This window comes from Vigna unguiculata, chromosome 2 (genome assembly GCF_004118075.2).
Source record: "Vigna unguiculata cultivar IT97K-499-35 chromosome 2, ASM411807v1, whole genome shotgun sequence".
In the NCBI taxonomy this organism is placed as follows: domain Eukaryota; kingdom Viridiplantae; phylum Streptophyta; class Magnoliopsida; order Fabales; family Fabaceae; genus Vigna; species Vigna unguiculata.
In genome coordinates, this window is record NC_040280.1 from 6,018,160 (window position 1) to 6,034,050 (window position 15,891).

Genomic DNA, 15,891 nt, shown 5'->3' on the forward strand with positions numbered 1-15,891 from the left:
TTATAAAACTCCAATACAATATCCAAATTCTTAAATCAGTAAAACACTATTTACAAAGTTCATAAAAACAATAATGATAAAATTCTAGTAAAATCTTTTCCCATCCAACCCTATCTTCGATGTTATGCCTCACCAGCACCTAGAGGTGTCAATTTGGCCCCTAGCCCATGGGCTAGCCCTGGCCCACTCTTCATAAAGCCCCCTTTTAGGGGGCCCCAAATGAGGGGGCCAAAAAAAAGCCCCAGCCCCCAAAGCCCCCTCTCTAGTGGGTTAGGGCTAGGGCTAAGGTGGGTTAGCCCCCCAAATAATACTACATTAAGCCAGAGTCAAAGATGAAGTTGAGCGACCCAAACGGGCCCGATGACCCGGACGGGCTCGACAACCCAGACGAGCCCAATGACCAGGATAGGCCCGATGACAAGGACAGACCCGACGACCAAGATGAGCCCGACGACCAGGACGGGCTTGATAACCCGGACATGCTAAACAACACGGATGGAACCAAAAACCTAGACGGGCCAGACGACTAAGATGGGCCCGACGACCAGGACGGGCCTGACAACCCGGACATGCCAAACAACACGGACGGGCCCGACGACCCAAACGGGCCCGAAAACCCGAACGGGCTAGACGAGCCAGATGAGCCTTACGACCCAAACGATCTAAACGCGACGACGACCCGAACGGGCCCAACGATTCAAACAGGCCCAATGACCCGAACGGGCCGACGACTCGTATGGACCCGACGATCAAAACGGGCCCGACGACCCGAACGGGACCAACGAGCCAAACGGGCCCGAATATCCGAATAGGCCCGACAACCCAGACGTGCCAGACGACCCGAACGGGCCCGACGACCAGAACGGGCCCGACTGGGTGTCGGGCCCGTCCGGGTAGTCGGACTCGTCTGAGTGTTGAGCCCGTCCGGGTAGTCGGACTCGTCCGGGTCGTCGGGCTCATCCAGGTCGTCGGGCTTGTCTTGATTGTCGGGTCCGTTTGGGTCGTTGCCCCCGTACGTGTCTTCAGGCCCATTCGGGTCGTAGGGCCCGTCTACATCGTAGGGCCCGTCTAGGTCTGAGGGCCCGTTTGGGTCGTCAGGTCCATACAGGTTGTCGGGCCCGTTGGGGTCTTTGTGCCTGTTTGGATCATTGGGCTCGTTCGGATCGTCGGGCACATCTGTGTCGTCAGGCCTGTTCTTATCGTTTGTCCCGTCTGGGTTGTTGAGCCTGTTCGGGTTGTCGGGCTCGTCTAGGTCGTATGGCCCGTCTTAGTCGTTAGGCATATCTGACTTGTTGGGCCCATCTGGCTCGTCGGGCCCGTCTAGGTTGTTAGGCAAGTCTGTGTCGTCGGTCCCATCTGGGTCGTCAGGCCGTTTGGGTTGTAAGACCAGTCCGGGTCGTCGAGTCCATATGGGTCATCAGGCCCGTTCGATTCGTCAGGCTTTTTTGTGTCATAGGACCTGTTAGGTTCGTCTGGCTTGTCCGGGTAGTCGAGCCCTTCCATGTCGTTGGGCCCATCCGTGTTGTCAGGTTTGTCCTGTATTCGGGCAGTCTGTGTCGTCGGGCCCGTTCGGGTTGTTGGGCCTGTTTGGATCATCGGGCCCGTTCGAGTTGTCGTTCTTGTTAAGGTCGTCGGGCAGGTCCGAGTCGTTAGACCTATTCGGGTCGTCATGCTTGTCCGATTCGTTGGGTCTGTCCCTGATATCGCTGTCGTTAGGCGATCAAATTACCACTACTTTAGCAACTTCAGTATTGCCAGTTTGTAGTGAAGAAAATAGTTAGGGTTAAGATAACCCTGAGTCGTCTCACAACGAATACGGAATTGATCTCAAATATTTGATTCTAAAAAATGCAATTTAAAACTAGCAACTATAAAAATAGGGAGGTTTTGATATGCAAAGAAAATGACACGGAAGATTGTAAACACAGTAATAGTAAATAGGTCAATTCCACTGCTTTTTCTAAATAAGATTCTTCATTGGTTATCTAGAGATTATTGTTAAATTAATTATTGTTGTTGATTTACAAATAAATCAATGTAAAGACTCAATTCATTTGTTGGCATCCTCACTTTTAATCAAAGTACAGTCTCAATTAAAAGTGAGAATTATTAGATTGTCCATAGTAAATTCAATCAAAGTACAGTCTCAATTAATTTTACTATGCCTAATCATGTCTATTCCTTTGTTTCTCTACCAAATAGAAAACTTAATTAATCAAAGTAAAGTCTTGACTAATTTTAGTTAAAGTAATTACCTCTAATCAAATTAAAGTCTCAATTATTGGCAAAAACTTATTTAATCAAATGAAAGTTCCTAAACAAAATCAAAGTAAAGTCTCAATTTAATTTAAAAACCTTTTAACTCATATGATTAGCATGCATGTAGATTTAAAATCATTATTTTCTATTCGATTAAGAAGCAAAGGACATAGCTAAACAAAAACCACAACAATAATCAAAATAACAAAACATATAAATTCATCTAACCTCAGAATCCATTTAAGAAATTACAGTGGAATCAACCCTTAAAGCTTAGCCCTCCATGGCTTTGATGGAATACATGATGATATGAAAGAAAGAAAATAAAAGAAGAAAATGAGAGATGTGGTGGAGACGGTATCTGCCAAAACCAGAGAGTTCTCAGTGTCTAAGCTGTCAGCTGTAAATTGTCAGTCCCCGTTTCTGCTCCCTTAAGTCTCTTTATATAGGCTTCAACTGGACTTTGGGCTTTATCTGTCAGTTGCTAAAATCTTTTATTTTTATTTAATTAATTAGCAACTTAATTCCTGTCCAATTTCCAATTCTGCCCCTCTCATTTAACCATATTTGCAGTTTTGACCAATGTTGACTGCTGACTTTGACCAGTTGACCAGAGTTGACCAGTTGACCAGTTTGACTGTCCTATCAGACGCTGACACGTGGCGCAGAGTACTCTCTCTCCAGAATTAGGGTTTCTGCCCCTTCCTCCATTCGCGCAGGAACGGCGGCGCCACTGTGAGCACACAACCACGAACCTCTGCAACGCGTCGCGCACCAGCGGGTTCTTCTTCCTCGCGCACAACCATGGCGGCCACCACAACAACCATCCTCTCCGTTCACGCTCCGCACCTGCAGCGACGCGCAAATCGTCGTCAATCACAGCACCTCCATTTTCTCTCCATCATCTTCTTCGTTCCGCCGGCCACCGCGACGCATCAACTGCAGCGAGCATCCACTGCCTTTCCACCATCAACCACCGCGTCACGCCACCTCGCCGGAGCATCGTCGCCGGAGAAGAAGAAGAAGCCAGCCGCCATTGCCGTCAGCCGCGCAGCCAAGGGAGGAAGGGGCAGAGTGTGGTCCACAGGGCTTTTGTAGGGTTTTTGGCCCTGTGGGCTTCTTTGTTGGGGGCTTTTTTTCAATGTGAGCTTTTTTGGCCCTCGCCCACATGGGCCAGGGCCAAACCCTGTGGGCTGGGCCAAATTGACACCTCTACCAGTACCACCTGCAACATCATCTGCTCTCGTGTAACGCATTGCACGATCATCGCCAAACACAAGCAGATAGGGTGAGTTAACAGTATATAAAAACACACACACACACACACACACACATATATATATATATATAAATATATATATATATATATATATATATATATATATATATATATATATTCAAATATATAAACATAGACACACCAAAGGAATTCTATCCTTTGATTTCATACCACGTGGCGGCCACCATGTTACCTGTGTTCTACGTCTTTAGATGATAACCTCAAGATACCTTTTGCTGCCTCAACCTACAAGACACAACTTGTAGAACACGTGCAAAAAACCTGTTACGGACCACACTCTGTAATGCTAGGTGGAGTTCCCAATACAAACCATAGTTCATAATTGTCCCAAGACTACCAAACTCGTCGGCAAACGCCAAAGAAGACAATCTTCTTGGACCTATCCGTATGAGCCGCAACTCACACACTCACACCGACAACACTCGCAAATTTGAGCCACAACTTAAGGAATGCTCGTGTCCATCCGCCATTCCGAGCCACAAGTTAACGAATGTCACATGTTTACCCAATATCCTGAGCCACAACTCAAGGGATACCATTCCGAGCCACAACTCAAGGAATGCTACAACAAAGTTCATCCTTAAGGTTTCACCCAAAGCCTCGTAGACCATGCACATCTAAATCACCCAAGCAATTACTTGACCATGGACCCAGGATATACATGCTTCCATGAACCTGCTCGCTCGTGGTCCTGCCTCTACGAACCTCCCCGCTCATAGTCCAACTCTACGCACCTCCCCACCCGTCTGGCGGTTGACTCCTCACCGCTAGGCGCCTCGCGCTCCAAGGATGCCTCTGGTACCCCAATCACTTGGCGACCTCTCCCGCGCCGCCGAGTGTAAGACCCGTGAAAATTAATTAATTAAATAAATAATTAATTCATAAATGCGGGTAACAGGAGCCTTTATGTAATTTACTTCTAACATGTGTGACGTGGAAAAGTACTAGCTCAAATGGTTGAGAGTATTTAATTGTGTGAGAGGACTTGGGTTCAAGTCCTATGTATGCCATTTATGTGTTATTTGATTTATTATTATTTTAATAATATGATTGATCATGTGGAGTGATAATATAATTTTAGAATTTTAAGAATTATCACGAAACATGAATTGGTTGAATGGTTGTGTATTGATTTGACATGGGCATGGTTAGGGGTTTGAACCTTAGTTAACTCAAACTAGGCTTTCTTTTTGTTAAACTTATTTTTGGCAAAGATGAGAACGGCTGGGAACCCTAGCAGCCACGTGAAGGCAGCCAAAGGGGCTGGAAAAACAACTAATGATGGACCTTGAATAGCAATTATACCACTTTTAGTGCCATTTTCGTTTTAGCACATTAATCCATCATTGAGGCACCATTATAAGGAAAAATTCAGGTGAGGGGAGAGGTTTCTGCACTTGCCATTGCTACATAGTGAGAGGAGTACGAAAATTGAGAGTTGTTGTGAGGATTGAGGAAAGGAAACTGAATTGGAAGAGAATTAAAGGGAGGCCATTGGTGATCAAGGGAACTCTCCAAATTTCCATTTTTAAGCAAAAGGATCCAGGTTTGGGGAGTTGGACCACGTTTATTTATGTTTTTGAATAATTGCATGAATTATAGTATGATTGTGTATGCTCTATCCCGCACATTATTTGAATTTCGTGTTCCTGGAAAATTTCCAGCAATCGCCTGGCGGGCGACGAACTACCGCCAGGCGACGCATATGTTTTTGTGTTATTCCTGAGTTTCTACGAGGAACCACCTGGCAGTGAGCATTGTGCCGCTAGGCGACGCTTGTTGTTCAACCTAGGTTCTGGGTTTTCCTATGAACAGCTTGGCAATGGTAATTGACCCGCCAGACAACATGAGCCCTATTGGCTCAATTTGATGGTTTTTATGGGTTTGGGTTGAGTTGATTAGGGGAAATAATATCCTTAAACGTTAATTGATCATTGGATACTCGCAAACTTGGCATCGCATAAGATTGAAGGTTAAAATCGATGAAATTGCTTTGGATGCTATCTTAGGGTTCGAGTCTTGAGGTTTGAATGTTACAAGGATAATTGACTTTTAAATTGCTTTGGAAAAATGATATTGGGTGTGTTAGGCTGCGAATTATTAGAATTATAATCGAGATCGTGTGTGAATTGATAGAAATCTGCAAGCAAGGGGAAAATTGGGACAAAGTTGGGGTTTCACAGGTGTAAGAATTTCTGGAAAATCTCCAGAATTCTATGCACCGCTTGACGGCACTAGCATGGCAGCCAGGTGACATGTGCAGATTAGGGATGGTTGCAGCTGAGTTGGTAGCCAGGGGAAATTTAGTGAGGGGTCAGTTGGTGATATGTAAAAGCAGAATTGAGATTTGTGGTTATATTATTAGAAAGAGTGATTGATTAATGAATTGAGATGAGAATTAAGGACTGTTTTAGCAAATTTGTATTTTAATGGTATTGTGGCTGGAGTATAAAATATCGCAGTAGCTGGCATATGTTTACCATAAGCATAGTTAGACATGTTGAGAATGGACTTAAAGTAACTTTACTAATTGATATTTAGATACACATAGAGGATTTAGAATGATAAGGTAAGGGAATATGGTTGTGTGTTGTCATAGATGAAATAGTTAGGATCCTGTCAAGAAATGATAAGTGTGAATGCTTAGGACTGTCTATATGACCATATTTGGATAATAAACTTACACGTGGGGTGTGATGGCTAGAAATCCTATAGACAACAATGCACTAATTAGGGGTACTCTGGAGTGAGGGCAAGTGTGAGTGAACTGCGCAAAGAGTTCCTGAACTTGAACCAAAACCAATACAGCGCAAGTACTAGTGTGGCGCCTGGTGATGGTGATTGACCGCTAGGCGACAACGGAAAAGCAGTGAGGTCTAGATTAAATTGGCGCCTGGCGGTGAGGATGGTGCCGCCAAACGGAGTCTACAAGTCAGTGGGTCCTTAGGCGCTTGGCGCCAGCGATACGCGTTCACCGCCAGGCGGCCTGGAAGTCTATTGCATTTGGGACCTTGTGATCTGTGTCAGGCGGTGTTGCTGCAGCAGAAATGCGTTGTGTTGCTTTGGTGTGCATGGTCTACAAGGATTATTGGATATATTAAAGGTCAACTTACTAATGTTCCTTGAGTTGTGGCTTAGAACGTATCCCTTGAGTTGTGGCTTGGGATAAGGGTTAAACATGTGGTATTCCTTGAGTTATGGCTCGAAATAACATCTCTTAAGTTGTGGCTCGAGATGGCGGATGAACACGAGGAACTCTTGAGTTGTGGCTGGGGTTGTCTAGTGTTGCCGGTGTGAGTGTGCAGGTTGTGGCTCGTACGGATGAGTCCAAATAGATTGCCCTCCTGAGTATCTATTGACGAGTTTGGTAGTCTTGGGACGTTACGAACTATGTTCGTATTGGGAACTCCACCTGGTGTTACGGTGTGTGATCCGTAGCATGGTTTCCTGTACGTGCTCTATCGGTTGTGATCGATAGGTATGGCAGCAAGACATCTTGAGGTATTCATTAGAAGACGTAGAACACGGTTAACATGGTTGTGGCCAGGTGGTATGAAATCAAAGGATGAAATTCCTTTGGTGTGATTGTGTTATATATATAAATGTGTTGTATATATGTTTTATTCTATTAGCTCACCCAATCTACTTGTGTTTGGCGATGATCGTATCCGCAATATACGGGAGAAGATGATGTTGCAGGTGGATCTGGTGAGGTGTAAAGCCGGAGCAGGGCTAGTCTTGGGAGATTTTATTAGACTTTATGCTTTATGATTTTAAATAAGTTGTAAACTTTTATATTATCATACTTTAATTTTATAATGGATAATTACCCATTTTGGGTTTCGTTTATTGTTATGGTGAAATAGATTGAAATTTTCCGCGTTTTTGGGAAATGGATTTATCATTAATGAAATTTTATTTTTCTTAGTTTATTTTATTATTTAAATCTGTAATATCCGGTCGGGATGTTACACCAAGCGCTATACCAGTAGCATACCAACTACTGGTTTAACACCCCAAAAAAGGTTCTAACACTCCTCTTAGTTCAACTTCACATTGAAATTACATGTTTATGTGTATAACTTTCATTAGAGAACACAATTACTATTACATACCCATTCAAAGTCATATAAGCATGCATCTTTGCATTCATATATTTACCCCTAGCTTCACTTAAGTATGATCAATTGTATATATATAAATTCAAATACATTAACCAATCATGAGTTTAACATTAAGCTGCATTATCACAAATATCTCAAGGGTATTTAATATGACTAATTGTGAACCAGTATTACTCAACCTCCTCGACTTCTAATGTACTAAACCCAACTCAAGTTTCTACCAATTCTCCATGACTGTTAAATTACTGTTAGACCTCCATCCATTTCAATTGGTTTATTTTATATGATTATCATGTGTAGGATTTAGCCTTACCCTCACAAAATCCCAAAACGCGCCTCGAACAGTCACAAAATGCAATTGCCACTACTGTAGCGTCTATCGCCTGGCGGTGCATACTTGCCGTCAGGAGGCACATCAAATTCTGGGCAAATCCCAGATTTTTCACACACCCGTGATGAACCTTAAACCCCCAAATCTCGTTCAGTCAATCAAGTGCATAAATTACAACAAATCGGATTTCTCCCATGCAAATTTTCATCATGATTAACCGCTAAAATCATATTAACAATTTGACCCTAAACCCAACATGACCCCCTCATGCTTCATGCTTCCCTATGGTAGAGTAAAATGAATAAGGGTTTGTGTCGCCTGGTAGAGTAACCTTTGCCGCTAGACGGTTCATCTAAAATACCTAGAAATGGGTGTCACGCACATGCATCGCCTGGCAGGCCTTCAAAGCCACCTGACGGTTTTTGAAAAATTTCCAGAAACTCGAACAGTGGAAATTAACGCAAAAATAGGCACCCAATCATACATCATACAACGTAAAATCATATAATTTCATATAAACAAATAAAGCAACTCCCCTAATCTGGATTCCTTGCTTAAACTTGATGGTTCTTGAGCTTTTTTCCTTGATTAATAAAAGCCTCTTTAGTGCTTCCTCAATTCAGCTCTCTTTCTCACTCAATTAGCATTGTTTATGGTCTGTAAAACCTTTCGCACAACCAATTCAACCAATTCATGTTTCATGATAATTCCTAGAAATTTAGGATTATATTATCACTCATCACAATCAATTATATTAAAACAACGCACAATTAAAATAATACACAATTTGGCATACATAGGACTTGAACCCAAGTCCTCTCAACATGCCTAAGTACTCTCAACCACTTGAACTAGTACTATTCCACATCATAAAAGCTAGCATTAATTGTCATAAAGGTTCCCACTACTCGCATTCATTAAATAATTATTTACTTAATTATTTAAATTTCTCGGGTTTTACAACAAACTTCTAATATTAAGTTCGTATTCTGTTTTGTTTGTTGCTTCTGCCGTATGGTTCACATTTGTGTTTTGCATTTGATTTATTATGGCGACTCGTAAAGATGATTCTTAGTTTATTAGTGTGTAATTGGGCGGTAAAAATTATTCCTATTGGTGTTATGTTATGAAAAACTTTCTTTGTGGAAAGTCCATGTAAAGTTATATTTCAAGTGTTAAGTTAAAACCAATTGACATCAAAGCTAATGATTATGCTACTACTTTAGAGGTATGAGAAGCTAACAACTCTAAAATTATTAGTTGGGTCAATAATTCTGTTACACACTTGATTTACGTTCAGTTGGAAAAATATGATACTGCAAAAGAGGTATGCGATCACTTATCTTGATTGTATACACAATATAATTTTTCCAAACAGTATCAACTTGAGACAAATTTTCATGCATTGAAGTAAAATGACATAAACATTCAAGACTTTTATTCTGTCATGACAACCCTATGGGATTAACTTGTCGTGACCGAGCTTATAACATTAAGTGCTTTTGCATCGTATATTAATCGTAGGGAACCACAACGTTTGGTTCAATTTCTTATGGCCTTGCATAGTGATTTTGAAAGTTTACGAGGTTAAATTTTGCATCGTAACCCTCTGCCTTCTAGTTAATAAATTATTAGCAGAGGAAATTAGACTTCAGACTTAATGATCATAAGACCAACCCTTCTTTTGCTCCATATATTTTTGCATCTTCAAACAAGTCTTCTACTAGAGCTCAACAGAAATAACATGTTGGTGAAGTTGCTTTTGATGAGTGTTCTTACTGCAAACAAAAGAATTATTGGAAATCTCAATGTCCTTTGTTCCTAAACAAAGCTAGACCTCAACATCAATCTTCACAACAACATCGTACACAACAACAATAATCTCGCCCTCCTCACTAGTCTCGTCTTTTTCAGTAACCACAACAATTTCCCTCGGCTTAGTCACATGGTAATATTGCTGCACCATCTTTGGATCAATCCCTGATCAATTTCAAAAGTTCCTTGCTTTTTGACAGCAAGCCAACATACCCTTGCAATCTTAATGTATATCATCACCAAATATATCTTTAGACAAATGGATAATTGATTCAGGTGCCACTAATCATATGTCACATCATTTGTATTCTTTTGTTTTTTTATCACCTAACTCATCAATGTTAATTGCAACTGATAATGGTGATTCACTTCCATTATCTGGTATTGGTACCATTGCTACACCATCTTTGTCTTTGTTTGTGTTTACTACATACTTGATCTTGCTATGAATCTTGCTTTTGTTGGAAAAATATGTGATTCTAGATATAATGTGTAGATCTCTCTATTTGATTGTTTTGTACAGGATCACACATCTCAGAAGGTGATTGGGATAGGCCGTAGGTAAGGTGAACTTTATGTCCTGAATCAGTTCAAGGAATCAATAGGTGCAGCCTCCAATGCGGATTTATCTTCGTTTCATTTGTCTTTTCCTTATTCAACTTTTTATTTGTGGCATTATCGTTTAGGTCATGTGTTTGCATCTCATTTAAAGTTTTTAGTGTCTACTAGAGTTTGGGTACTTTGGACAATCATGATATTTCTTATTGTAGTGGTTGCAAAATGGCAAATTTTTTTGTTTTACCTTTTAATAAAAGTATTTCTTGTAAGATCCATGAAATTTAATTAATTAAATAAATAAATCATTAGTAAATGCGGGTAATATGAGCCTTTATGACATTAGATGTTGACTATTGTGATATGGAAAAGTACTACCTCAAGTGGTTGAGAGTACTTAGTTATGTTGAGAGGACTTGTGTTCAAGTTCTATGCATGTCGTTTATGTGTTATTTAATGGATTATTATTTTAATAATATGTTGATCATGATGAGTGATATTATAATCCTATAATTATAGGAATTAGCACGAAACATGAATTGGTTGAATGGTTATGCATTGATTTGACATTGGCATGGTTAGGGGTTTGAACCTTTGTGAATCCAAATTAAACTTTCTTTTTGCCAAAATTCTTTTTGGCATGAATGTGAACGGGCAGAGAAACCCTGGCTGACAAATGGGCAGCCAAGAGAGACTGGGAAAACAACCACTAATGCACTTTGAATGGTAATTAAACTCTAGTTTAATTAAACTCTAGTTGAATTAATGGTGATTAATCAAGTGAATTTAGAGTAACAGAGAGGAGAGAACATAGAGAGAAAAACATAGGGCAACCTAGGGAATCATTTGAGAAGCATTTTGTGAGCAAATAGGAGCTGCATTTTCGAGAGGATTGAGGACTGTTGCTGGAAGCGTCAAGGGAAGACATTGTTGACTAAGAGGAAGCTTTAAATTCTGAAGTTTTAACCAAGGAATTCCAGGTTAGGGGAGTTGGACCGTACATGTTATTTCGTATTGTTTAATTGCATGAACTGTATGATTAATTGAATACATGTTTTCTACCCTGCTTGTGTGTATTTCGTGTTTTTTATGGAATTTTCCAAAAATCGTCTGGTGGATGATGAACTACCGCCAGGCGACACATATTTGTTTACAAGATTCTGGGTTCCTGAAGAGGAACCGCCTGGCGGTACGACCTTTACCGCTAGGCAACACATGTCTAATTCACCAATTTCTAGGTTTTGTTTGAACTGCCTAGCGCTGATGCACTATCGCCAAGTGACGCAAACCAAATTAGGCTGGTTTTGGGTTTTCTGGGTGGATTCTGGAAGGGGAATAAGGGAGCTTCATTTGTTATCGGAGTATTAGAGGCTTGTGATTATTGAATTACGCTGTGAGTGGAAATGAATTGGGGAAAAATATGAACAATTCATATTAAGGTTGGAAATTGGGGATTTTGATGGTCTGAGAGTAACTACAATTTGATTACATTGTAAAGTGTTACTAAATATAGTTGAGTGAAGTAATCGTATAATTGTGATCATGATGAATTGCATAATTATGGAAATAGACCAAATAAAGGATTGGGAAAATGAGAAAGACTTGGTAAGTGCTGGAAATTCTGGAATTTTTCCCAAAATTGATGCACCGCCTGGCGGAAGGTAGCTTGCCACCAGGCGACAATAGAGAATGTAGTTATTATTTTGTGTTTTGGGTGTTGGGGACCCGGGTTTCAATTGCATTGGATGGCTGAAAGGAAATAGGGTCATAAAACTAATGCAAAAGTATGCTATTATGAATACCTTATAGGTTAGAAAGAAAAAGCGTGATTAAAAGAAGTGGATTGGGATTACATGTTTTAATGTATTGATGGGCAGTTGAGATTGGGATTGAGTTATAAGAAGGTGTAGTGGCTGGTTTAAGTTAAGTATAGGTAGGGTAATTCAGCTATTGATTTTAACTCGTGGGCAAATTGATCTTACATGTGAATGAATGATTATGTGAAATATTGGAGAGTAATGCATGGTGATGAAAGCAATGTTAGGATCATGTTAGAAAGTATGAATCATTGGTGAATTAGTATATGAGCCTCATATGTGGTGGTACTTTAATGAAATTAGGCCTTTAAATAGGCATTGGATGGATAATGGAAGATGAGAAAGGAATGTAATGTATTTAGGGAATGAAGGTGCATGAAAATGGGTTATGCTAACTGGAATTATTTCATGCAGTAAGTGACTAAGTTTATGATTCACGAAATGAGTGGTAATGTGGGTGGTGTGTGAGTCATTTTGCCTGAACTAGAACCAAAAACTAGTACTGTGCAAGTACTGGTGTAGCGTTTGCCGGTGGTGTTTGACCGCCAGGCGATAGCTACACTCATAGTGGCTATTGGAATGTGTAGCGCCTGACGGTGAGGGTCGTCCTGCCAGGCGATACCTGTAGAGGCAGAGGGATAAGGGTGCTTGGTGCCTGACGGCACGTGTCCTCCACCAGGCAGTCTGGAAGCGTACCTCGCTTGGCGGCTCAGTAGCAACGCCAGGTGATAATGCAGAGGTAGTGTGACTGCTTGCTTTGATGTGCGTGATCTACAAGGCTTTGGTGATACCTCGAAGGTCGGCTTGTTGGTATTCCTTGAGTTGTGGCTCGGAACGTATCCCTTGAGTTATGGCTCAAGATAGTGGTAAAGCACGTTGCATTCCTTGAGTTGTGGCTCAGAATGACATCCCTTAAGTTGTGGCTTGGGATGACGGATGAACACGAGGAATCCTTGAGTTGTGGCTCGTGTTAGCGAGTGTTACCAGTGTGAATGTGTGTGTGTGTTATGACTCGTACGGATGGGTCCAGATAGATTGCCCTCCTTAGTATGTGGTTGACGAGTTTGGTAGTCTTGGGACGTTACGAACTCTGTTTGTATTGGGAACTACACATGGCGTTATAGAGTATGGTCGGTAACTGGTTTCCCGCACGTCTTCTACAAGTTATGGCTTGTAGGTGTGGCGGCAAGACATCTTGAGGTTATTGTCCAAAGACATAGATCATGGGTAACATGGTGGTGGCCATGTGACATGAAATCAAAGGATGGAATTCCTTTGGTGTGCTTGTAATGATATATATGTTGTATATATGTTTATTTTAACTATTAGCTCACATTATCTGCTTGTGTTTGGTGATGATCGTGTACGCGGTACACGAGAGTAGATGATGTTGCAGGCATGTCTGGTGAGGCGTAGAGCCGGAGTGTGGGCTAGCTTGGGGAATTTTCTGTAGAGTTTTATTATGGCTTTAAGAACTTTGAGAATTTTGTAATCATTAGATTATTGGACTTAACTTTGTAGTATGAGTTTTTATTAAATTATGGATTTAAGGTATTTTACGATGAATTAAATGTTTTAAATTTCCCGTGTTTTGGGAAATGGATTTATATTAAATGATGCTTTATCCCTATTTCTTTATTTTATTATTTAAATTCGTAATATTCGGTCGGGATGTTACATTTCTTCTTCTCTTGATCCTTTAATCTTGCACATTCTGATGTCACTACAAAAAATATGGTTATTATCTACGCCAGTATTTCGTAGATAATGAACATTTTTCGTAGGTAATTTGAATTTATCTATGAATTACCTACGAAGTAAATTTCATAGGTATTAAGCTGGTAGGTAACTTTATATACGAATATGAGTTTCGTAGATAACTTACCTACAACCATTATCTACGAAATCGGGACGTCCATAATTATCTATGAAAATATTCGTCGAAAAGTTTCTCATCCAGGAGTCGAGTTACCTACAAAATATTTCGTAGATAAATTACCTATGAAAAATTTTGTAGATAACTTATTTACGAAAACTTTCGTAAATAATTTACCTACGAAAATTTTCGTAGATAACTTAAATATAAAAAAATAAAAAACAAATCTTTGAACATATAGCTTAACAACAACCAAAATAAAATAACAGGTTCAAAATCACCGTATGAAAAAATCACCAACAAAATAAGTAGACTTAGAAAAATATAAAAGGGTAAAAAAAGTATATAACTTGGAAAAGAGAGCATTTCGTTTCCCTACAAGAATCTGCCACAAACCATGATATTAATTGCTAGAACTAAACAAATTTTATCTAGTAACTAAACCACAAGTGAATCTCACAATATTCATATCCATAATGATTTAGTAAACTAGAATACAAATAAATAAGACCATAGGGTTCATATTGATATTATAGTCCTTAAAAGCACCTAACTGTGGAGGAGACTTGTTATCACTCCTAAATCGATTCTGAAGCTGAAGAGAGAAACAGAGAAATCACCATTCCATAATTCAAGCATCAACAAGAGAACAATTAAATTTAATTTAATTTCAAAAAAGAAAAATAAAATAAAAAACCTGATTAAGATTGAGTGCAGTGGATTCTCTTCTTTAATAATCATTTCTATCATTATGCTGAACCTGATAATTACTACTCACAGATTACTAATAATATTGCAAATTCAAAATAAAATAAAAAAATCCTACTCACTTGACATCCATAGCAAGTGAGAACGCATCAATCTCCATCATCATTTGTACAATCCTATAAAAACTTAAACTTAAAAAAATCAATTATGGCATCCTCCTTCAATCTGAATATTACACTAATTTTGGCCTGTATATATAATATAAATGCCAAGGAGCACACATTCTCACAATAAAAATACCAACCTTTTCAAAAACGCAAATGACAGTGCTCCCACCGAATGAGAAATATCCAAACTATAAGTTAAGCACACAAATGCCACTTATAAACAAAGACAACATTACAATACTTGTTATTTACAACAATGGGATTGACCGGAAGAGTACGACATTATCAGGAAAAATAAAGTATGAATTGAAAAAAAGAGAGTATATATATGTGTGTGTATATCGAGAGAGAATTTAGTGGTTATTTATACACTTACAGTGTTAAAGAAATCTATATTATCAAGTTGTCAACCCATAAAAAACCACCATCAGTGTGTGTGTGTACAAATTGCTTAACAGTTCTTGATACTGGAAAGTGGAAACGGTGATAATCCTGTAATAAATACATATTAGAATTAAAATTTGAAATCAAGTTATATAAAAATTTAAAATAACTTGGAAAGAAAGCAACAAATACCTGTGGTGCCAAACAGAAAATCACCATTGTTCCATCAACAAAAGCGCTAGAACATATATCTTTCCCAAAAGACCTTGAACTGAAAACTTTCGACCCTAAAAAGAAACAAATAGTGACAAAAACATTTCTTTTGGCATAAATAAATAAAGTGAAAAGATTAAAGGACAAGAAAATGAAGGATATACTAACATTTTAGGGAATATAACTTTCTTTGCCTCTAGCTGGCAACAACTTCGTCAATGGACTTAGCTTAATATTATATTATAACTTCTTGGAAATAAAAAGTGATGAAACGAAAAAATATCATAAAGAAAAAGCAGTGAACATAGTGATAAGTTAACTTCTAGTTACCACAAACACTAC

At 39.6% G+C, this 15,891-nt stretch overlaps 1 protein-coding gene across 1 annotated transcript; it reads right to left on the minus strand.

The window, feature by feature from the left end:
- Positions 1-315: 315 nt before the first annotated feature.
- On the minus strand, positions 316-1,503 carry LOC114174408 (sporozoite surface protein 2-like). The gene is made up of 3 exons (XM_028059249.1): positions 1,388-1,503; positions 904-1,226; positions 316-482 (listed from the first exon to the last, which is right to left on the minus strand). Exons 1-3 carry the CDS (start codon positions 1,501-1,503, stop codon positions 316-318), a joined length of 606 nt encoding a protein of 201 aa, XP_027915050.1.
- Positions 1,504-15,891: the final 14,388 nt, after the last annotated feature.

What these genes read in the sequence shown, in the direction of transcription:
- LOC114174408 (XM_028059249.1), bottom strand. Translation starts at nt 1,503, where the DNA reads ATGGAAGGGCTCGACTACCCGGACAAGCCAGACGAACCTAACAGGTCC. An exon ending in GGACTCGACGACCCGGACTG is followed by an intron (nt 1,227 to 1,387) that starts GTCTTACAACCC and finishes CAACCCGAACAG; the next exon opens with GCTCAACAACCCAGACGGGA. An exon ending in CGGGCTCAACACTCAGACGA is followed by an intron (nt 483 to 903) that starts GTCCGACTACCC and finishes CGTGTTGTTTAG; the next exon opens with CATGTCCGGGTTATCAAGCC.